Raw genomic sequence first — 24,944 nt, forward strand, 5'->3', positions numbered from 1 at the left:
TACCACCAAAAAGTAGAATTTTTAATTTTAAATTAACTTAACTTAGCCATATGTGTGTGCTAGTCACTACCATACTGGACAGCATGGTTCTACAGGATTTGTAACACCAATTTTAAATTTCAGAGGGTTTTTGTTTTTGTTTTTTTAAGGAAGAACTTTACATCTCCAAGTACCCATTTTTTGTTCAACATTTTGTTGATTTCCATTAGTATTTTAAATCACAATGAAATCTGTAAAATCTCTGAGCTTTTTAGTCACCCGTAAGTTTTGTCTGTAACAAAAAAAGTTAAAAATTTTTAAGTGTTTCATGAACATAAGGAAGATACCTTCTTGTGCTCCTTCTATAAAGCAGACCTTTTAAGGTGAAAAACAACAGTACTTACATCCAGATTCTGTAAATATAGCTCATTGCACAGCCAAAGTGCATTACCCACACACTCCCAAATAAAGTATTTCCAGGGTCTAGTTCAAATGGATTCTTTCATACACTTCATCAAACACTCCAACTCATGTGACATTCTATGTCACTCACATTTGTAATGTGACTTTTTTGCAGTTCTTCTGTTTTATCCTTCCGTTGGAGAAGATACACAGGCCTTCTGCCCCATGTCCCTAACATGTCTCAGTTTCATAATCATATTATGTCACACTATTTCTTGAAACCCATTTCAATTTTTTTAAGGCAAAAGTCCAGGATCCCACCAACTTCCAGTTCTAACATGGATGAGATGCTTTCCCGAAATGCTCCTCAACTTTCCTCCTGTTAACACTGGAATCCCAGATTAGTTCCACCATTTCTCCCACTTCCCATCTTACATCTCACTCTGTTGGCTGCAACACATCTTCAAATATGTTCTCAAACTGGAATCCCAATGAATCCCAAAATCAAGCTTGTTGACTATATTATTCAAATTTTCTATATTGTTATTTGTGTTTTGTCTTCTTGATATGTTAAATTCTGAAAGGGGTATTTTAAATTCTCACAACGACTGTCTTCTAATCGAGTTGTATTTCTTGGAGCTTTTGTTCAATCTCTACAAATGCTCTATGGTTATGGTCGTTGCTGTGCTGTATAAAGGTTTGTGTTCTGCACAGCAAAAGAAATCATCGACAAAATGAAAATGCAACCTACTAAGTGGAAGAAAACACGTGCAAATCATGTATTTGATAAGCGGTTAGTATCTAAAATATATAAAGAACTCCTACAACTCAATAGAAAAAATAACAATCTGATTAAAAAATGGACAGCCATTAAATAGAAGGAAATCTTGCCATCTGCAATAACATGGATGGACCTTGAGGGCATCACGCTAAGTGAACTAAGTCAGACAAAGACAAATACCAAAATACCACATGATCTCACATGTAGAACCTAAAAAAAAAAAAAAAAAAAAAAATCTCATAGAAACAGAGAACAGATTGGTAAGGCAAGAATAAAAGTGGGAGTGGGCAAAATGGGTGAAAGTGGTCAAAAGGTAAAAACTGCCAGTTATAAAATAAGTAAGTCCTGGGGATGTAATGCACAGCATAGGGACTATAGTTAATATATAAATACTATATTTCATACCTGAAAGTTGCTAAGACAGTAGCTCTTAAAAGTTCTCATCTCAAGAAAAACAAATTTATAACTATGTGGCAATAGATGCTAACTAAACTTCTCAAAGGGATCATTTCACAATATATACCAATATTGAAGCATTAGGTTATACATCTGAAATTAATAGGTTATATGTTAATTATACCTCAATTTAAAAAATGTTTGTGATTATTCTACATCTTCAAGAACTGAAACTTATAAATACACAGTATCTATTTAGTGCTTTTGATCCTGATTTTTTCTTTGTCTGGATGGGAATGTAAATTGGTGACACCTTTACAGACAACAGGCACAAAGGCCCTTCAAAAATTAAAAATGTAAATACCATATGACCTGGCAATTCCACTTCTGGCATTAATATTACCACTTTTGCTATATTTTATTTGCATTTTCCTAGTTTATCTCTGCCCAATCATTCATTTTCAACTTTTCTTTGTCATTTAATTAATACCCTCCTCACCCCCACCACTGTGTAACTTTTTTAGGACATTTCAACTCGTAATTAGTGATGACAGACACACATTTCATGTCATTCCTTCCATCTTATTTTCTTTCTACTATTTCATGGGTTTTCTTCTTCTTCTTTGCTTTCTTATTATTACTGGCTTGGTTGATTTCTCCACATTTTTTTCTCCATTATTGGAAGCTTTCTGTTGTACTCTTCAATTCACTTCCCATCCTCATCGTTATGATTAATTGGTATTTCTCTGATACTGTATCAATAACTAAGCAATCCCATCAAGATAAGTTAACCTTCACGTCTCCCATATCACCCCCTTTAGAACATTTTTACTTTTGACAGATTTTATAAATTTCAAGACTTCTACCTTGAGATCTTTTTCCTCATTTATTTTTCTCACAGAGGGTTCAGGGATAATATAATTCTGAATTCTACATACACAAAGTGTATGGCAATGACAAACAAACGACACACTTTGCAAAAGACATTTGGCTGTCCTCTAGCTTCCTGTGCCACCGATGAGAAGTCCGACACTAATCCACCCTTCTCACGTGCAGAACAACACAGTGATTAAGAGCATGCAGTCTGCAACCAGACTACCTGGATTTGAATTCCAACTTCACCACCTACCAGATGCGTGATCCTGGGCAGATTACTAAAGCACTGATGCCCTCTTTTTCTCTTCTGTAAAATGGATTCTGTTGTATGGATTAAGAGTACCACATGTGTTAGCACTTAGAACAAGGCCCAGCGCACGGTAAATACTCAATAAACGTTAGCTGCTGTAATATTAACATTATTTATGTAACCAGTTCTTTTAAAGTGGAAGTATGTTAAGATTTTCTCTTTATATTTGAAACTCAAGTATTTCACTGGTACATACAACAGATTCCTATCTTCTTTATTTCTTCCTAGGAATCACTGAGCCATTTTAATCTGAAACTTCAAACTCCCCCAGGGGCTCCTAGGTGGCTCAGTGGGTTAAGCGTCAGACTGTTGATTTTGGTTCAGGTCAAGATCCAAGGTCATGGGATCTATGCGTGGAACATGCTTAAGATTCTCTCTCTCGGGGCACCTGGGTGGCTCAGTTAAGTGTCCAACTCTTGATTTCGGCTCAGGTCATGATCTCCAGATTCAAGTCCCATATGGGGCTCTGTACTGACAACGCGGAGCCCGCTTGGGATTCTGTCTCCTGTCTCCTTCTCTCTCTCTGCCCTTCCCCCACTAGCGCTCACTCATGCATGCTCTATCTCTCAAAATAAAAATAATGACTCTCTCTCCTCTGTCCCTCTCCCCAGCTCACCCTCTCTTTCTAAAAAGAAAAAAAAAGCGGGGGGGGGGGGCGGGGGGAAGAAACTTCAAACTCCTCCAGATACACAAAACTCATAATAATGGTTGACTACAGTAAGGTTCCAGCTGAAGTCAAGGGCACATTAGATTTATTGAAGTGTTCTAATTTTATAAAAGACAATGTATTCTATTACTTTTTAAATGATAGTTAATTATGATCACAATGGAAGAGTGACATTTTAAAATTCCAACTATCAAAAAAACCATTTGAACCAAAGAGGTTGCCCTACTAAGAATCAATCAAATGAGGTAACTCAGACTGAATATACCACAATCTACTCGACCTGACATTTTGGCTATATTTGAGTAATTGATATTGTCATTAGCCAAAGGATAAACCTTTATATACATAAAAAATATGCCAAGAACTGTCAATCTTGTCACTTGAATACAGACCACCAAAATATTAAATTGCCATGGTGACGGCAAAATCCAATGGCAGTGGCTTCTAACAATATCTAAGTAAAAGCCAAAGTCACATTGAGTAGATGCTAAATGACAAGTACAGATACAAAAAAAGACAAGGTGTTTTGGTCCCTATTCATCAAATGTATGATGAACCACAGATTCATGAAATTTTCAAGTTGAAGCTAATACCCTCATTTAACAAAGAAGGGGGACAAAAAAAGTTTAAAATGGAACTTGAATAACCTACAGCCACCTATCACAAGTTGCATACGTTATCTGGACTGAGTGACTGTATGGAGAAAAAAATGCATGCTTATCATATGGCTAGTACAACAATAGAGATTTATACTAAAAATAGGAAGATCAGATTGTTGGTCTAGGAGATAATGGTAGCCACTTGAGTCTGCATCCCTACACACATCCTTACCACCAAAAAGTAAATAAACAAATTCAACAAGCAGCACAAATAAAACCCAGGCTTTCATCACTACTAGAAGACGGAATATAAAAACTTTAAATCACCTGTTAAAAATGGGCAAAGATACACCAGGAAAATGGAAACAAAGTAGGAGTTGAAATCCTGAGATCAAAGTAGATTTCAGGCCAAAAAATAATAAATGAGACAAAGAAGGAACTTTATAAAGTGATCATTCACAGTAAAATATAATAATAACCAATATCTATGTACCAGATAAGACCAATCTCCTAAGTAAAGCAGAAATTACAGAATACAGAAGACAGAAACATACTATCGATAGTAGACTAACACATCACTCTAGGTACACCACAAACCAAATGAACAAAAATGAAGAGATGTATACAGAAGATCTAAAGAACATAATAAGGCAAATCTTAAATACGGAACACTGTATCTTTATATATACACAGAATATGTATACCTTCTTTTAAGACCACGTGAGATAGTCACAAAAAATGATCACATATTAGATCAAAAGGAAATGTCAGAAGTTCCATAAAAGAGAAATGCTAACCAACAAAACTGTCTAACCACCATGTAATAAAACTAGAAACTAAAAATAAAATTAACACTTGGGGCACCTGGATGGCTCAGTCAGTTAAGCATCTGATTTTTGATACAGGCTCAAGTCATGGTCTCACTGTTGTGAAATCAAGCCCTGAGTCGGGCTCCACACTCGAGCCTGCTGGGGATTCTTTGTCCCTCTCACTCTGTCCCTCCCCCATTCGCATGTGGGCACTCTCTCTCTCTCTCAAAATAAATGAATAAACATTAAAAAATAATACTAATAAAACAAAATGAACACAAACAGGGAGGACACACATGCAGGGGGGTAGGAAGAAAGGCTGAATGAAGTGAGGAGGATATCTGCCCAAAAAGGCAGCAGAAAGATTGTAACATACACTGGAATTGATCAGGATTAAATATATTAAGGATAAGGGAAGCTCACATTCTCCACGTTGAAGGACGCTGTAAATATAGGTTAAAAAAAACACACAGAATAAAGCCTGTGGAATTGAAGGTATCAGTGTGACCTCATAGAGACTGTGTGGGAGTGTATACACATAACACATACACACAAACATAAACATATATATACATATAGAGAAACCACTACAAACGAAAATTTCTATATAAGTACTTATACACACATACAGTCCTCAGCTCTGTCTACTAAGAGGTCCAATAACAATGTACACACTATGCACACAGACCTTGGTTTTTAAGTACCATTCACCACTAAAACAAGCCGGGGCTCTTCCAAGAAATGATTGATACCAGGCTGGGGCAGGAAAAGGCAAGATGCGCCTTGAATATGTATGCCGAAAAAGCAAGGATGCCCATACAGAATGATAGGAATGTGTCCAAAGGACACCGAAGCCAGTATGAAAAGGATCCCACTGGCCAAATATTGGGCAATTTGAGCATAAAAATAAATAATGAGAGAAACAAATTACAACCTACTAAGTAAAACAGGAACCCAATCTGGATTTATATTAACATAGTAAAATCTGATGAGGAAAAGATATTTACATAGTTTCAAAGTACTTCCACCTAAAATACTTTATTAACTATAAAGAGAAAAAGGGTAACTTTATAGTGGAAAGGCTAGCAGACTCCAACTTAATCAAGTGATAAAATTATTATCATCAGTAATGGGACAAACAAAATCTGGGATGTCACCAGAGTACAACATCACTTCTATAATATTCCTGCCAAAGATACCCAACTTGAATGGAGTCACGAGGAACAAGAGACAACTCCAAGTCGAGAACTACTCTACAGAATAGGAGTTCTATAATTTTCAAAAGTGTCACGTCATGTATGTTAAGGCCTGTAAAACTGTTCCTGACTTAAAGAGTGTAGAACCTGACAACTAAATACACATGGTTTGAGCAGAATTCTCTTGCTATTATAAGGATATTATTGAGAAAATGGGTGAAACTCAAATGAAGAGTCTATGGATTAGACAGGATTCACAAATCAATTATTTCCTGACGTTGGTGGTTATATATATATTTAAAAAATGCCACTGTTTACAGAAAATATACTAAAAGTATTGTAGGGTGATGAGGTATCATTTCAGATCCTCAACATCTGGAGTCAGGGTGTAACTTTTCCGTGAATTTGAAATTATTTCAAAATAAAATATTTAGAAATAGTTGATCTTATATTAAACTAGAATCTTCTTGACATATATTTTGTGCATGTTCATTTTATGTTCCTAATGGGATCTTCATAGTTCATCCATCCATTGCCTCATTCATTTAACAAATGTTTACTAAACATCTGTTAAACGCCATAGTGTAAACATGGCAGTCAGCAACAGTGACACTGTCCCTGATCACATGGAATGTATAAACAAGGGGGAGGGGGCAGGAAAGAGATTAATAAGCTACACTTATAAACAACATAAAACTGTTATGAGCACTCCAAAGGGAAAAATTACAAGGAACATTTATCCAGGAGATTCATCCAGCCTGAGGAGTCAGGGAAGACTTCCTTAGTCAAGAGATAGCTCAGCTCAACTTCCAAGTATGGAATTAACTAACGAGGGCAAGGTGGGAATGCTACAGACTAGACTCTAAAATTCTATTTTGCTGCCTGATTCCACACATGTTCAATTTATGTAAGGAGGTGGTTAAAAATCTTCATGTATCTGGGAGACATGGCTAAGGGGAGGAGCAGGGAGAAGGAAGGGTTAGGGGGTAGGATGAGAAAAAGAGTGCAGAAGTGCCAGGGAGGGAGCTTGCCAAGGAAAGTTCCAAGTTACTAAAATGCAAGACTGCCATCTAGTGGTAATTTGAGCAAACCCCTTTCAATTAATGGGGGGGTGTGTGGAGAAAGAAATGGATTACAACAGATGTGACATTATTATACAGTGATATAAATTCTCAAATAAAATTCACAAATAAGATCATTCACTTGTGAGAAAACTATTTAACAGAATCACCTAAAATATCCCCAGGAAAGGGGCAATTTAAGAAACAAAAACAATAGTAATTCTGCCCCTTTTGGGGGCACTGTCAAAGAATAAGCCATCTTTGGACATATTTGCTTAGAACCCAACACTAAAACCCCAGACCAATCCAAAAAAAAGATGTCCCAATCAAAAAAAAGAAAAGAAATAAAATTAATTAAAACTAATATTACTTCTGAATTTCAGTCATGGATGGCAATTAAACAAATCCTTTCAGCTGAACAAGATTCTACTGCAAATATTTTGTCATCAGTACCATCCCTGAAGTGAATTCAAAATTCAACCCAATGACAACATCAACTACATAGCTAGTTGCAATTTCTTAAACTGCTGAATTCCAGCTTACTAAAATATTAGTCCCTTCTTTCTACTGATGTTAAGACAAACCAAGATTTCCTTTATGTTGTACTAAACAAACCTAATGACAGAGTTTCACTTAAAAAAATTATATCTGCCTAAGAGCTCATTTCACAACTATAACCAACTTCCTAGTTAAATACTTACAAGTATATGGCAATAAAAAGAAATCACAAGAGATCACTTCTTGTCAGAATTTGGGAGAAATCTCTACTAAACTTAAGGCAGATGGAACAGGACTGAGAAAACCCAATGCAGAATATGCCTCATGCTCTATTTTTTTATATACATATTTTGGATTTCCACAATGAAACAAGTGTTGCACTACACCTTAAATAGTAACAGACAGAACAATCAAGAAGCACAAAAATAGCATAAAAATCTAAATGTATCAATTACAAAAAGAATTTTAAGTTAAAAGCATGTTAAAGACAAGGGTCAAACAATAAAATGCAACCTCTATTTATAAGAAACAAAGATGTATCAAGCAAATTTAAACCAAAACATTGTAAAAATAGAATTCAAGGTTAAATATACTTAAGTATGACTATTTTATACTGTTAAATGGTATATACAAAATAAATATGGAAAAGTTATAAACTGTGTGCCAAATAATGCTGCTTAAACAGAAAAAAATATATACGTTTTCGTAAATGAGGACTGGACAGAAGCACAACAGAACTGAAAGACAATTTTTTTAAGTCTTAGGCAGATAGGGTAAAAAATAAATAAGGACACCAAAAGCTGAATAAATGGATTTATAACACTAAACTAACAATGTATATGAAATTATGCTTCCAGCAGAGAATATATATTATTTTCCAAGTGCCCATGAAAACAAAAACTGACCAGATAGGAAGCTTAAAAAACTGTTCCAAATCATAAATTTTATATGTATGTGAACAAGATTCATTAAAACCTGAAAGTAATGAGAAAAATGTTAATCAAAATAATCTAACCAACCACGAATATAACAAATGTCTTCCGAAATAATTCTTGCATCAAAAAGGATACCAACACTACATACAATTAGAGGCAACCTACAAAATAACAAGGAGTCTTAATATTAAAATCCAGAGGGGAAGGGGATACAAAATAAGTTATAATTAAGAGCAAATTCAAGCCCTAAATGCTTGATCATCAAACAAAAATAAATTTAGGTAAACAAACTAGAAGTTAAAAAGAAGAAAAAAATCAAACTGCAGAGAGGAAAAGAGAAAAGTTAATTTTAAAACTTTTAATGGAAATAAGGAATAAAACCAAGAGCTAGGTTTTTAAAACACTAAATTATGTTTTAAGCACACACGCAAGGGAACGAAGCAAGAGAACAGGCAGCACACACAGTGCAGACATCATACAGAAATCCCTGCTAGTGAATTCTGAAAATCTAAATGTCATTTATATAATAAAATGTAAATCATCACGACTGCCACAATAAGAAATAGAAAACTAGACTACACCAAGTCACGGAAATCTGAAGAAGTTATCCAGACTCTCCTCCCACCGAAAAAGGAATACGCAGACAGTTCTAGAGGTGCGTTCTTTCCGAATTTCATGAAGACATGTATATGCTATTTAAGCTGTTCCAGAACACAGGGTGGGGAAATAAAAAGCTTTTGTATTTAAGTGTTCAAAGTTAGCATCAGCTTGTTTGCAAAACTGGCCAAAGACAACCCTCCAAAAAAGAAACGGACTTGTCTAACTTACAACCAATGATGTAAAGCCTTTAAACAAAATACTAACAAATCAAAAATAGTTGTATATTAAAAGATTAACTCCCATGGCAAAGTGGATTTATTTCTGAAACCCAAGGATGATTTGATATTAGAAATATTATTAATACAATACAGCACATTAATAGCTCATATTATTATATGGTCACATCACATTAATAAACGCAAAAATAAAATACTTTCAGTTTTTAAAACTTAGTAAAAGTAGAAATTTAAAAAAAAAATTTTTTTTATTTTTGAGCGACAGAGAGCATAAGCAGGGTACGGGCAGAGAGAGAGGGAGACACAGAATCTGAAGGAAGCTCTAGGCTCTGAGCTGTCAGCACAGAGCTGGACACGGGGCTCGAACCCACAAACCGCGAGATCATGACCTGAACCGAAGTCGGACACTTAACCAACTGAGCCATCCAGGCGCCCCAAAATAGAAATTCTTTACTATGAGAAAGAATCTGTATCTCAAAAAAAGAGCTAGTGTATTTAATGTAAATACTAGCAGCATTCACATTAGAGTCAAAACAAGGATGTCCAATGTCTCCTTTTTATTGTAAACATTCTCAAAATTATATCCAACAGCTACAAAGCAATGAAAGATACACAATATAACTACAGATAAGGAAAAATTCTAGGGACCTAGCAAGAAAATCCGCAGTATCAACTCACAAACAATGAAAACTAGTAAGAACGTTCAGTAAAGAGGTCAATTTTCAAGTGAACATATAAAACTTGACAGCTTTCTTAATTATAAATAACAAGCCTGAAAATGTTTGAAAGTACTCTTTCAAAACAGACGCCAAAAGAAAATACACAAAATACTTAAGAATGGAAATAAAAATGAACAAAACTAACAAAAAGAAAACTAAATAGAGGCACCTGGGTGGCTCAGTCAGTTAAGCATCCACCTCTTGATTTCAGCTCAAGTCATGATATCACAGTTCATGTTTTTGAACCCTACCTCTGCTATCAGCGCAGAGCCTGCTTGGAATTCTGTCTCCCTCTCTCTCCCTCTCTCTCTCTCTCCCTCTCTCTCTCTCTCTCTCTCTCTCTCTCTCTCTCTCAAGAAATAAAAATAGGGGCGCCTGGGTGGCTTGGTCAGTTAAGCGTCTGACTTCGGCTCAGGTCATGATCTCACGGTCCATGGGTTCGAGCCCCACATCGGGCTCTGTGCTGACAGCTTAGAGCCTGGATGCTGTTTCAGATTCTGTGTCTCCCTCTCTCTCTGCCCCTCCCCTGTTCATGCTCTGTCTCTCCGTCTCAAAAATAAATAAACGTTAAAAAAAAAAAATTAAAAAAAAAAAGAAATAAAAATAAACTTAAAAAACTGTTTAAAAAAAACTAAACTTAAGTGAGGGCAGAAGAAAATGAATAAACAAAACTATACACCATGTTCCTAAGCAGTGAGACTTAATATAAAAAATTCCATTTCTCTCAGATTATTCTATGAGTTTAATGTAATTGAAATCTTTTGGCACTTAATAAAACTATTCTGAATAATATTTAGAATAAACAATTCTGGAAAAATAGGTAGAAAAATTCAATTGTTTTTGAAAAAGACTACAGGATGTTAAGCTGTATTATCAAGTCAGTTACACAGCAAAGGATGTTACACTAGACAGAAACGTCAGGATCGTTAAATTCAAGTGGTACTAGAGCAACAAACAGCCTCCCCCCAAAATGCTAGTCCATAGCTTCTGAGAACTGTATTGTTTCAAACCAGAGGGGACAAATAATATGACTAGGAGGTCAAAGTAATTCAACCCAGATTCAAAAAGTTAGGAACTAGGAGCAAGTCAGAGTGATATCTTACCAACCAGCTTCCAATCTGTGTTTGCTAACCAGAGCATTTTCTTTTCTTTTTTAATATTTATTTATTTTTGAGAGAGAGAGAGAGACAGAATGCAAGCAAGGGAGGGGCAGAGAGAAGGAGACACAGAATCCAAAGCAGGCTCAAGGCTCTGAGCAGTCAGCACAAAGCCTGACACAGGGCTTGAACTCATGAACCACGAGATCATAACCTGAGCCGAAGTCGGATGCTTAACCAACTGAGCCACCCAGGCACCCCATAACCAGAGCATTTTCTATATGAGCTACCACAGAGCAGCCATTCACAATGTCTTCTAAGTGATGTTTCCTCTCCATTTGTTACTAGTGGGTCAGGAACAGAGTTGCAAATGAGGCATAAATGTAAACATTTAACAAATAACTCAATTTAGCAACACCATTTTAAATCTCTTTGGAGAAAGAATGGGTTCAGTTGTAGCTGCTTAACTACTAACAACAGGATTAAGTTAGACCCCAAATTCACAGAATTTACCAAAATAAATCCTGGATGAAGTTAAATATAAACACCGAAAGCATATTATCAAATGCACTTCAAAAAGGTTGACCTAATTTAACACTCCTACCAGCACAGTAAGTATCCTTTTCCCTAGTTTTCAGCAACATCTGTTCATTTGCTTTGAGAAATTCTACTTAGAGAAATTTATGGCAAAGCAATAATTGTAAACATACACAAAAGCAAACAAGTAAGGGTATCAACAGCACAGCTTATAATTTTGAAATGTTGAAAAAGACTTAATAAAATCCCGAACTGTACATTACTCAATAGAATATTATATAAACATTAGTAATGATGTCACTGAAAATACTGAATGGCATGAGAATAGTTTCGGGTGAGTTGTCATACTCTAACCCCAATCTATGAAAGGATAAAATTTCATTTTAAAATTATGTGAATGTAAGTCTGAGGATTACAAAATGCTAATTAGTGGATTTTCTCCCCTTCTTACATTCTTCTCTAAACAATTTTTAATTTACCAAATCCCCACATTAAAGATCCACTGCTTGGTTATCAGAAAAATAAACATATTTACAGCTGGCAGACAGAGGAATTCCACTTCTGTAGATTTGTAACTAAATAATTACAGACACAAATATTTCGTACAATAATGTTGATCTCAGCATTATTTAAAATAGAAAATAATTAGAAGCAGCTTAAATGTACAACAGAAAAAGGTTTGGATAAATAAGTTACAGTACCTCTTGTAGGATGTCCATTATACTCTGTTTTGGAGAAATATTTCATGACCAGAAAAAAATGTTAACAATCTAATGTTTGCTTAACATACAGACTATGAAACTGCATGGGACACAAGGCTTATTTTTTAAAATAAATACAGAATTATGTAGATGTGGAAATCACATATTGCCATATAAAAAAGGCTGGAAGGACACAACAATATTAAAGTGGCTGTCTCTGGATGATGCACTGTGGATGGTTTTAATTTTCTTAACACCATTCTGTTACCCAAATTCTCTATAAAGTGAGTTTGGAAAGTGTGACAGACATACAAAAATACCCAAAGGGCAAGGGCTAAGAAGCAGGGGAAATTTTAAAGTAAAGCAGCCATCTGTCCCATTGTTTTGATTTGGTTTCAGTTTGCAAGTTTCAGTTTATTTATTTTAAACTTAAAATGATACTAAAGGAAGACATTATTTTATCACATGGAAGTACTGATTTAAAAATAAAAATAGGGGCCCCTGGGTGGCTCAGTCGGTTAAGCAGCCGACTTCGGTTCAGGTCATGATCTCACGGTTCGTGGGTTTGAGCCCCATGTCGGACTCCGTGCGTCATGACAGCTCAGAGCCTGGAACCTACTTCAGATTCTGTCTCCGTCTCTACCCCTCCCCGGCTCGCAGTCTGTCTGTCTGTCTGTCTCTCTCTCTCTCTCAAAAATAAAAACTGACATTAAAAACATTTTGTAATTAAAAAAAAATAGAGAAGCACTGCTCTACAATGTAAGTTTTTAATTTTTAAAATTAAAATTATAATAAAGTTTAAAGTAGTAACAGTACTATTTTATAAAAGTGAATAAATGAATGTAGTTGTAAAGATGTCATCCACCTGCAGGCACTACAATTTGAAAATTACACTGGCTATCATTTTAGGAATAAATAGGCTTTTATATTTATATACTCTTAAGGAGCACCCAAAATACAAACATACTTCCACTTAAGTAACTGTCCTTTCCTTCTCTAAAATATTATGTCAGCACTATACTTACAAGTTAAATAAGGAAAACATGAAATTCTTTCATTTTTTACTATTATTCTGAATGAGTTTCAAATAAGGTAATTTTTTAAATTATATGAAGGTTTTAAGATCAAAAATAGGTCAAAATTGTTTTCTAAGAAATACAACATTCAATGATTACTAGTTAGGCCCCAAAATCACAAAAATAAAGAATGTGAAATAGATTTTATCAAGAATATTCACATCACTATTCATGCAAAATATAAGCACTGACTCCTTGGTCAAAATATATTTAAAATGCACTATTTAAAATTAGATTACTTAAAACGTTTAAAAACTTTAAATAATTTTATAACTAACCTAGATATTATGCTACATAATCTTCCTTTCATTATTGCATTAAATTAGTGAATCTGATTAAAGCTTTTATCCCAAACATGTAACCATCTAGAGTGTAAAATTTCCTATTTCCCACATAAATAATGACAACTGAGAACAGCCTCTTCAACTCTTGAAAACTCTAATTCTTAGAAACGCCCCTTAAAAAGCACCATCATATTCATGCCTTTAACAACTTTAATACTTTTGCTAGTGTGCTCTACACACACTACAGTTTTTAAAAAATTGTTTCATGAGAAAAACAGTAGAGAAAACCAATGAAACAAAAAGCGGGTTCTTTGAAAAGGTCAGTAAAATTAACAAAGGTCAATAGAGCTGACAATTCTAGCAGGATTGACAAAGGAAAACAAAGAGAAAACACAAATTACTAGTACCAGAAATGAAGCAGGGGTGTCACAACGGACCCTGCAGACCTCAAGAGGACAGAAAGGGAATACTGTGACCAACTCTACACAGACATTTGACAATTCAGAAGAAATGGATCAATTCCTAAAAGGCACAAACTACCACATACCACAACTCACTCAGTAGAGAATAATCTGAATAGCCCTACAACTATTAAATTTAATTTGTAACTTAAAGACTATCAAAAGGGGCATCCAGGTGGCTGGGCCGGTGGAGTGTCAGACTTCAGCTCAGGTCATGATCTCACAGTTTGTGGGTTGGAGCCCCACATCAGGCTCACTGCTGTCGGTACAGAGCCTGCTTGGGATTCTCTGTCCCCTCCTCCCCCCACCGCCCTTCCCCTGCTGGCACATAATCTCTCTCTGTCAAAAATAAACAGTTAAAAAAAGTAAAACTAAAGACTCTCAAAAAAGAAATCCTTCCAGACCCAGATGGCTTCATTGGAGAATTCTACCAAATGTTTAAGAAGTAATACCAAATTTGGGGTGCCTGAGTGGCTCAGTTGGTTAAGCATCCAACTTTCAATTTCGGCTCAGGTCATGATCTCCCAGTTTGCAAGACGGAGCCCACATCAGGCTCCGCACTAAGCACAGAGTCTGCTTAGGATTCTCCCTCTCCCTCTCTCTCTGCTCTTCCCTCCATTCCCCGCCCCCAAATAAATAAACTTTAAAAAAAAGTAACATGAAATCTACACAGGCTCTTCCAGAAAATAAGATAATAATTTCCCAGCCCATTTTATGAGGTCAGTGTTACCATGATACCAAAACCAGATACGGTACCAAAAATAAAACAAACCAAAAAAGCAACTATAGCTTGATATCCCTCCTGAACATATAAATACAAATTTCTTAACAAAATGTTAGCAATTATCCACAATGACCAAGTGGGGTTTATTCCACAGATTAAAAAATGCTGATTCAATATTCAAAACTCAATGAAATAACACCATATTAACAATTTACAGACAGAAGATCACATGATCAAATCAATTGATGGAGATGAAACATATGACAAAGTTCAATGCCCACTCATGACAAAAAAAGAAAAAAAAAAGCCTCAGCAAAGTAGTAATAGGAGGAAACCTCCTCAACTATATTTTAAAATTTATAGAAAATGACTACTAACATCATACTGAAAAGTGACTAATAAAGGAGAAGCACAAGGCTTTGTGGTGGCGGGAGTATTCTGTACCTTGACTGTGGTGACAACTTCAGGAATCTACAAATGTAATAGAATGGCATGAAACTGCACCCACACTGTACCAACATCAAATCCTGACTCTGGGATGGTCAGTTACTGAAGATGTAGCCACTGGAGAAAATTCAGTGAAGAGAACGTGAAACCTTTCTGGAACTTCCATTATATATATTCACTTTCTATGAGACTATTCAAAATTAAACATTTTTAAAGACTGCTTTATGTAATTTTCTTCTAGATGAGCTGACACTGAAAACTTGATTTTAAGCAGGATAAGTAATAAATCTTTAGTTGTATTTAATTTGGATGAAATCAAAGATGCTCTTTACATTTTAAAGAGCTTTTCACCAACAAAGCAATGCACAGGTTTATTCCCAATTTTGCATTAATAAGTATCCGAATTTTGAGAACTAGAGAAAACAAAAGAACAATGAACCTTTTTTAAACACGTTAATAATTAGAAGAAAAAAAAAAGCCTTATGTACTATAGTTACAATGCCTGCATATCATCTACACTGGGGGGAAAAACATGTCTTACCATAATTAAATTGACTGTTGGACTTTTCACAGTTAATGATGTTAAACCTGTAAGCAACACCTGGTCGCATTCCACTGACTTCAAAGTAAAACCACTGATGATAATGATTGCTATTTATATCTGAGTTCAGAATAAGATCATATTCATTTCTGAAAATAGAAAATAAAGAAATCTGATGAAAATTAGGGAAATATCTGTGTACAGACAAAGTGAGAACATTTTAAATGACTTACTTTCTAATTTGAATTACTTTGCGCAGATTCCCAGATTCAAATTTGGAGTTAAACTTCAAAATATCTCCTTCTTCTGGAATAGTGTAACTAAATAAAAGTATTCAAGTAAGTATTATAAAATACACTGCAATTAAATAGGTAAACAAAAAATTTTAAATAAAACTACACTACAAATTAAAAATATACCACTATTGCCACGTCCCCCCCTTCTTTATTTTTAAACCAAAGAATGTAACGAACACAAGCAAAACACGAACACTGGTTAACATTTATAGACTTAAAAATTACAATTACAAGTAGAGACTGAATATTAATCGCAAATAAGAAATTCTGCCCCACTAAATAAACGTCATTCCTAAATACCAATAATCAAATAAAAAGACTAGATGTATTTTTAAAAAGGCATATGACCAGTGCTGAGTAGCAATAATTCTAATTAAACTATGCAGTTCTCAGATTAAATTTGCAGAGCTATATTAGATATAGATACTAGCTTATTTAATTAGTGCCAGGAAGGTGAAAGTACTGTCTTCACTTTACATATTCACTACTTTAGTATTTACTGAATGCCTACTAGGTACCAGATTCGGTTTTAGTTGTCTGTCTGTGTCTCTGATTAAATACAAATTTTTGCTCTTCTGGAGCTTACATTCTAACAGAGGGAAACTCAGACCTTAAGAAGCTCAATGATTTTGTCCAAAGTCATTTCAATTAGAAATAGCAATGGTATATGTATGCCACGCTCAGGGTTCCTGAGTTTCTGTTTTCACCACATCTGCCTGATCTGACACCAAATTATAAACAGTGAAATAACTAAGACATTTTGAATAAGGTACATTTGGTTTTCATTTTTAAAAGTATTATTTCAAATTCAGTCACTAGCTTTGACATAATTTTTACCCTTATTTCTTTGCCTTTAAAGATAATGATCTTTAAAAAGTGTTTTATTTCCTCCAAAAAGACCAGTAAGATCTGAAACGTCCATCAGAATATTAGAATGTTGAGAGATGGGGAAACCCACTGAGGGCTAATTACATTTCTTGTATAAAGAGGCAAATGACTAAATAATAGTCACATTCATCATTTCTAATTTTCACTTATTTAAACCCTAAAATGTGCTGATAACAGTGATAACCCTAAATTGTGAATAACACTAATGCATCAAGCATCATAAACACATGGGCTTCAAAGATCAGGAAAGTAATATAAAGGACTGATGCACATTGTAAGCAGTAAAAGGCGACAAAGACTAGTGGGGACTATGGAGACATTAGCAAGCACATGTCCCTTCTTTTTTTAAAACGGATGGTAATTTGTTGTCCTAAGGAAACGAAGGCTCAATATTGTCAATAGGACAAAATTGCAGCATTTCATGTGACATTTCCACTCTCTAAAATGGAGGTAATTTCACGTTTTTTAAAAACACAGCATCAGTTTGTGACCTTTCCCTTATCGAACCCATTAAGTCCACCTAAGAACAAACAAAAGCCTGTGATACATTCAATTTAATATGATTTACTATTACATTACCATTATGTCCCTGCTAAAAGATGAAAACATAGCAAGGGCAAACTAGGTGGAAGTTAGCTATATTTTTTTATTTTTAAAAATAACACTGAAATCTTAGAGTACTAATAAAACTAATAAAACTAAAAACAACAACAGACTTACTTTGGGTTATCCAAGTCATATACCACTCGATCTATGATATCACTCTGATGTATTAACCTCTCAATATCTTGGGCAATTTTTGTCCTGAAATCACAAAAGAGAAGCATGACCACCAAAATTCATTATTATAGGCCAAGGCACAACTTTCTCCAAAATAAGTTTGGAATGAAAAAATGTAAAAGGATAACACTTTCTTAAAATAAAAATGATCATTCATATCAATATGTCGCAAGACAGTATCTGTATTATTAAAGCCCGAATTCTGAAAATAACCATGTAGAATACAGTTACAAGTTCAATACCTTAAAAATAAATTTTGAGGGGTGTCCAGGTGGCTGAGACAGTTAGCACCTGACTCTTGGTTTCGGCTCAGGTTATGATCTCACAGCTTCATGGGTTTGAGACCCACATTGGGCTCTGCACTGGCAGTGCTTGGGATTTTCTCTCTCTCTGACCCTTCCCAATTCAAGCTGTCTCTGTCTCTCTCAAAATAAATAAATAAACTTTATTTAAAAAAATCTTGAATGTCTTATTTATGACTTTCGACATCAAAATGGTAACAAGCCACTCTGTAGACGAAAAGCAAATAATTTTACATATATAAGAACAGCATTATTAGAAGCAGTAAAGATCCAAAAAGCCAAAAATTATATATGAAGATTCTTAAAAGCCACCATTGCTGGAATGTTGCTAAAATGCAACTGGCAACCAGCATGCGCATTTGTCAGAATCAGTGCTCTCTTCTGTGAACGGAGAGGAAATGTGGAGGAGAAGGGGACACTTGTGTCAGGAGGCAGAGCGTGGACCCTGCATCTCCAGGATTCTCCAGGCCTGAGAATTCTCTAGGCCTCCCCCTGAATCAGTCCAATGAAATGGTCACCAACTGGAAAATTCCTAGAATCCTGCCACTATCCTAGAAAAAGGAGTCACAGACAGATTCCACCATCTTCCCTGTCCATAATTAAGCCAAGGAAGGCAACAATCACTGAAGGTGTCACCAAGGGTAACCAAACCAGAACAAATGTAGGTCATACAGCCAGGTGCCTGGAACTCCAGGTAGACTGGCCACAACGCTCATACTGGGAAGATGCCTACTGCTGTTATAGTCACAGTATCACTTGTCATATTATCACTTATTCTTTTTTTTTTTTTTTTTTTTTTTTTGAGAGAGAGCTTGAGCGGGCAAGGGACAGAGAAAGAAGGAGAGAGACAGAATCTCAAGCAGGCTTGGCACCAACAGCACAGAGCCCGATGCGGGGCTCAAACTCCTGAAACTGTGAGAATCATGACCTGAGCCAAAATCAAAATCAAGAGTCAGATGCTTAAGCGACTGAGGCACCTAGGCGCCCCTATCACTTATTCTTAAAGAGGAAGCCGATTATATGAACGGCTTTAAATTTCAAATTTGTCTGTTTCAGGTAAAGATTGGTAACACAGATTGAAACTGTGGTTTATTGATTTATTGTTAGAACAGAGTGAGGAAAGTTGCCAAAATGGTTATAATAAAATCTTAAAAATACACTAAACACTGAAAGTCTCCTGAACTTCAGGTAGATGTGAAACTAGTCTCCTGCACCAAAGATACTTCTTTGTGATTAAGCAGTCTTAACTCTCATATAGTTCAGAATTATCTCTAACAATATCAGTATAACTTTGACTTCAGAATAAGCTAAGAACCTATTCTGATAAAAAGCTAATAGTTATCAGGAAAACATTAAAAGGTGTGATAGTTAAATACAGAAAAAATATTAAAGAGGTACAACTCTAAATTTATTTTTAGTTTTATTCTACAAAAAATAACTCTTCACTGACAAGCAGTCTATCAAGAAAAAGACCCAGTATCAAAGGATTAAGATATAAATCTTTGATTTACATTCAATGTCATAACTTTCAAATGCCAAATTCTTGCTAAAGAAACATTTTTAAAAAGTTATTAATTGCAATAATAAACAAGTCCAAAATTTATATTGCCCAGACCTTTGACAATAAAAGAGGTAGCACTCACATACATTCAGATATACCATACCAAAAAAAAAAAATGTGAGTATTCAAGTATGGGTGAATGACTAAATAAATCCTAATTATATCCATTTGTTAGAATATATCCATTTGTCAGAATAATTTATTAAATAAGGCTGAAACATACCACAAATGTGCAAATACGAATACTTACAAAAGTCTGGGTTGTTTTTTTTTTTAAAGGAAAATGGTATTAATAGGCTGATACAACACCTCAGTTCCACAGCAATGCTCCATAATATAAAACAGGGTCAGAACAGCACAGACAGCCACAGGTCAGCCATGTGTACCCGTGAGATGGATGGATAGTGTGTGGAACACTGCAGGGCCCAGGCTCTGTCTGAAAACAAACTGACTGATGCCAGGTAGGAACCAGATACTAAGGTTGTTATACCAGTTTTTCAAGAAACATCAGAAACTTGGATTTCTATGAGGAATCTCCCAAATTTTAAATGCAAAAGTCAGTAAAAACAAAACAAAACAAACAAAGTCTGCAAAGTGAAGCCAAAATCATGTTCAAGTTAATATGGCCTACAGGCCACTCGTTCTCAACTTCTGACACTGTATTTTAGGGTACATAGTGGCCCATGTATATTAGACTAGACCTAAAATTAACACTTTAGGAAATTACCTGCCCTTCCAGGAGCCCCCATTAATAAAGAGGAAGGTCAATCTTTTATTCAGACATGGATTTGGGTGAAGCACCACAACTTCCATAAAAATAATGTCAATCCTTCCTCCCTTTCCCTCACCGGCCTATTAAAATACATGACTCTCCAGTCAAAACAAAACAATAAATATTTTCCAGATACCCTCGGGGACTATAATCTCAAATTTACTGACCTCCAATAGCTAGCAAAGACTTGGCCCAGAAGACAATAATTTATGCAGTCTGAACAATGTCCAGTGCATTCAGTCCAGTAAATGCTCTAAAGTTCGCAGGACATGCGGCCACCAGTGAAACTTTCCTTTGTTAGTTAGGTTTCCACCAGTACAGGGCAGTCTTACAGGAAACAATTTCATACATCTCACAGCTATATTTTCTGTACGAATATTATGGGCAATGTTGTTCATTACATAACTATTCCCGAGGGTCCACAGAAGATGATCTTCTTTATAGAGAACATGGTTTAACCATATGTACATGATAACTATATATAAATGATTAACAGGGTAGGCTCATGACCTAGACCAGAGTTTGACTCTTGGCTCTGCCACTTACTAGCAGTGTAACCTTGGATAAGTTAACTCAAGAATCCTAAGCTTCAGCATAGTCTTCTATAAAATAAGAGAAAGAATAGTAATTTCCTCATAGAGCTATTATACCATGAAATGGCACACTCTATATACACATATACATTCCATACGAAGTACTTGTTACTTAGTACTATGTCTGGCGTAAAAAAAAAAAACACTCAATGTAAGTTATCTGCTGCTGTGCCAGTACTAAGATTTCTGCTACTGTCTCCATTCCATAAGTACTTATGTTCCCCCAAGCCATTCTAAACTTAATATAAAGAAATCCAGGGGTTTGCTTTCCTTATTTTGCTTTTGCCACAATTCTTTCACCTACTTTTCAATTTTAAATTTCTGAACAGGTAATATATTGACATGGAGCAAAAATCATATGCTACATAAAAGTATAAAATGGAGACTCTCACTTTCTATACAAGCCATATCCTCCATCCATCCAGTTAACTACTTTTATTGCTCTCCCTCCACTAGCATCTTACAGCTTTTTCCATCAGTATATACAGATCTTTTTGTTTTTTTAATCACTGCATAGTATTCATACGTAAGATATACCATAATTTATTTAACTAGTTTGATTGGTGGGCACAATGCCATAACAAAAAACTTTGAACACCATTTCACAGATACGCAAATTATGTGAGTGCGTGTGTGTATGTGTGTGTGTGTGTGTGTGTATGTATATAATGTATATAAATTATAAATTCCCAGATGCAGGATTAACGTGTCAAAGGAAATAAGTACTGTTAATCTTGATAGACACTGTCAGGCGGCCCTCCACAAGAAGTACTATCAATTTGCAATCCCATTATTAATGTATAAGAAAACCTGTTTTGGGGGATGCAAACTGGTGCAGCCACTCCGGAAAACAGTATGGAAGTTCCTCAAAAAATTAAAAATAGAACTACCCTACGACCCAGCAATTGCCCTACTAGGTATTTATCCAAGGGATACAGGTATAGTGTTTCGAAGGGGCACATGCACCCCCCATGTTTATGGCAGCACTATCAACAATAGCCAAAGTATGGAAAGAGCCCAAATGTCCATCGATGGATGAATGGATAAAGAAGATGTTGTATATATATACAACGAAGTACTACTAGGCAATCAAAAAGAATGAAATCTTGCCATTTGCAACTATGTGGATGGACCTACAGGGTATTATGTTAAGCAAAATTAGTCAGAGAAAGACAAATGTCATATGACTTCACTCATATGAGGACTTTAAGATAAAAACAGATGAATGTAAGGGAAGGGAAGCAAAAATAATGTAAAAACAGGGACGGAGACAAAACAGAAGAGACTCTTAAATATGGAGAACAAACAGGGTTACTGGAGGGGTTGTGGGGGGGGGGGGATGGGCTAAATGGGTAAGGGGCATTAAGGAATCTACTCCTGAAATCATTATTGCACTACATGCTAACTAACTTGGATATTAATTTAAAAAAATAGTAAGAAATATGTGGTAGGGATGGATAAAATGCAATCAGAATTTGGTATGACATATTTAACCAGAATGACTAATATAATGTAAAAAAAAAATCTTACTTTATAAAATTAATATTTACCAAGGTTGAATTGAGAACAAATCATGTTTTAGAAAGTAAGCATTTAAGGCAATATGTGCATTTACTACATGTTCATTAAAGTTTTAATTCATATTTATGTTACAGAATTTGATGAACTTACTGAAAAACAAGATATAAAATTGCTACTTTACTGGCCATAATTAGCCAAGAATGGAATTGGTTTAAAAATCCTATTCACAAAAAAAAAAAAAAAAAAAAAAAAAAAAATCCTATTCACAATAACAGAAATCCATAAAATTACTTAGGAATAAAATTCACAAAAATAGATGAGTTAAGTAAAACTACTAAAACACTTAAAATATAATAAAATCTAGAATAGAGGGAACAATTAATATTCCTAGAGATAATATTAAAAGAAAATTTATTGCAAATTGCAGTATATTACTATACATTAACAAAATACAAAATGTTAGGATAAAAAATAGTATTTATTTGTTATGTCAGAATAAATTTTCAGAACTGAAGATATTCTTTGGAAATAGTAATTGAACTTGAGAAATATTTTGCATTGTGCAGAATGGATTTTTATAGTGTACAGCCCAGCAATTCCATTTTGATATAAAATGCAAATAAATTTTCATTGAAGGAACTATGAAACATGAAAGAACATTTAAAACATAAGAATTTTTTTTCTGAAAGCAATATATTAGAAACAAACTATGTTTATCAGCAACAAAATAAACTGTGAGTATACTCATACAATACTATGTATTGATTACCATGATGAACATCATAAACCTGCTATTGACTGATGAAGTTTCCAAAAGAATACTATCAGTATATTATTTACATAAAGTTTAAAAACATGAAAAACAATGCCATATATTTATGTATATATTTAACTATGCATATTATAAAATAATCAGAAATGTATGATAATAAGAAACATCAAATTCAACATAATTGTTATCTCTGTTAAAAGGACTTTACAAATTAAACAATGAGTGTACAGGTGTCTGGGGAAAAAAGAGAGAGAGAGAGAGAGCGACCCTGTTTCCCTCAACCTCATCAGTAAAACATGCTATCAAACTTCTAGATTTTAGGCAATTTGATATGTGGGAAATGATATCTCAGTACATTTTAATATGCATTTCTTTTATTTTGAGACAAGTTGAACATATTTCTCTGATTGTTACTGTATTTCTTTGCCATATTTTTCATTTTATTTTGATAAAAGTATTTTTGTAAAATACCTTAAAGCTTTGTAAAACAAAGCAATATGGATTATAATTTACAATAAAATACAGCTAGACAATTTTTCTAAAAACATACAGAAAGCTGGAAAGTAAAATCAAAATACTAAAAGTTATTACCTCTAAGAAATGAGACAAAGAGTGACCTTTATCCTTTCTACTTTTTCTCATGTTCTAATTTTATGGAATATGAAAACAAGAGAGATGCACCCAAAAATGCTAAGCGTACTTTATAAGAGATCAGTTTCATTTTAATTTATAAGCCAATTTAAGCCAAAAATATGGATTCAAGTAATTATCAGTATGGGATTACAATTAAAAAAAATTTTTAAGTATTTTTAAAAAATTGACATCCAAGTTAGTTAGCATATAGTGCAATAATGATTTCAGGAGTAGAATCCAGTGATTCATCCCCCATTCACATGAGTGAAGTTATATATTTGTCTTTCCCTAATTTTGCTTAGCCTAATACACTCTAGTTCCACCCACATAGTTGCAAATGGCAAGATTTCACACTTTTTGATTGCCAAGTAATACTCCATTATGTGTATATTCTTTATCCATTCATCCATTGATGGATATTTGGGCTCTTTCCATACTTTGGCTATTGTTGATAGTGCTGCTATAAACACTGGAATGCATGTACCCCTTCAAAACAGCACATCTATATCCTTTGGATAAATACCTAGCAGGGCAATTGCTGGGTCATAGGGTAGTTCCATTTTTAATTTGTTTGAGGAACCTCCATACTATTTTCCAGAGTGGCTGCACCAGTTTGCATTCTCACCAGCAGTGCAAAAGGGTTCCTCTTTCTCTGCATCCTCACCAACATCTGTTGTTGCCTGAGTTGTTAATTTTAGCCATTCTGACAGGTGTGAGGTGGTATCTCATTGTGGTTTTGACTTGCATTTCCCTGATGATGAGTAATGTTGAGCATTTTTTCATGGGTCTGTTAGCTATTGGATGTCTTCTTTGAAAAAGGGTCTATTCATGTCTTTTGCCCATTTCTTCAATGGATTATTTGTTTTCTGGGTATTGAGTTTGAGAAGTTCTTTA

The 24,944-nt window shown here is 34.7% G+C and overlaps 1 protein-coding gene across 5 annotated transcripts in view; it reads right to left on the bottom strand.

The window, feature by feature from the left end:
- Window positions 1-24,944, bottom strand: part of AGTPBP1 (ATP/GTP binding carboxypeptidase 1) — a 160,335-nt gene that overhangs the window by 33,803 nt on the left and 101,588 nt on the right. For all 5 annotated transcript variants that reach the window (XM_042963852.1, XM_042963848.1, XM_042963850.1 and 2 more), the window contains 3 exons: window positions 17,837-17,920; window positions 16,166-16,252; window positions 15,933-16,081 (listed from right to left, as the gene is read on the bottom strand). In XM_042963852.1, the coding sequence (XP_042819786.1) occupies window positions 15,933-16,081; window positions 16,166-16,252; window positions 17,837-17,920 (320 nt within the window). The remainder of the gene's footprint in view (window positions 1-15,932; window positions 16,082-16,165; window positions 16,253-17,836; window positions 17,921-24,944) is intronic.

The sequence above is a fragment of the Panthera tigris genome, chromosome D4 (assembly GCF_018350195.1).
Source record: "Panthera tigris isolate Pti1 chromosome D4, P.tigris_Pti1_mat1.1, whole genome shotgun sequence".
In the NCBI taxonomy this organism is placed as follows: domain Eukaryota; kingdom Metazoa; phylum Chordata; class Mammalia; order Carnivora; family Felidae; genus Panthera; species Panthera tigris.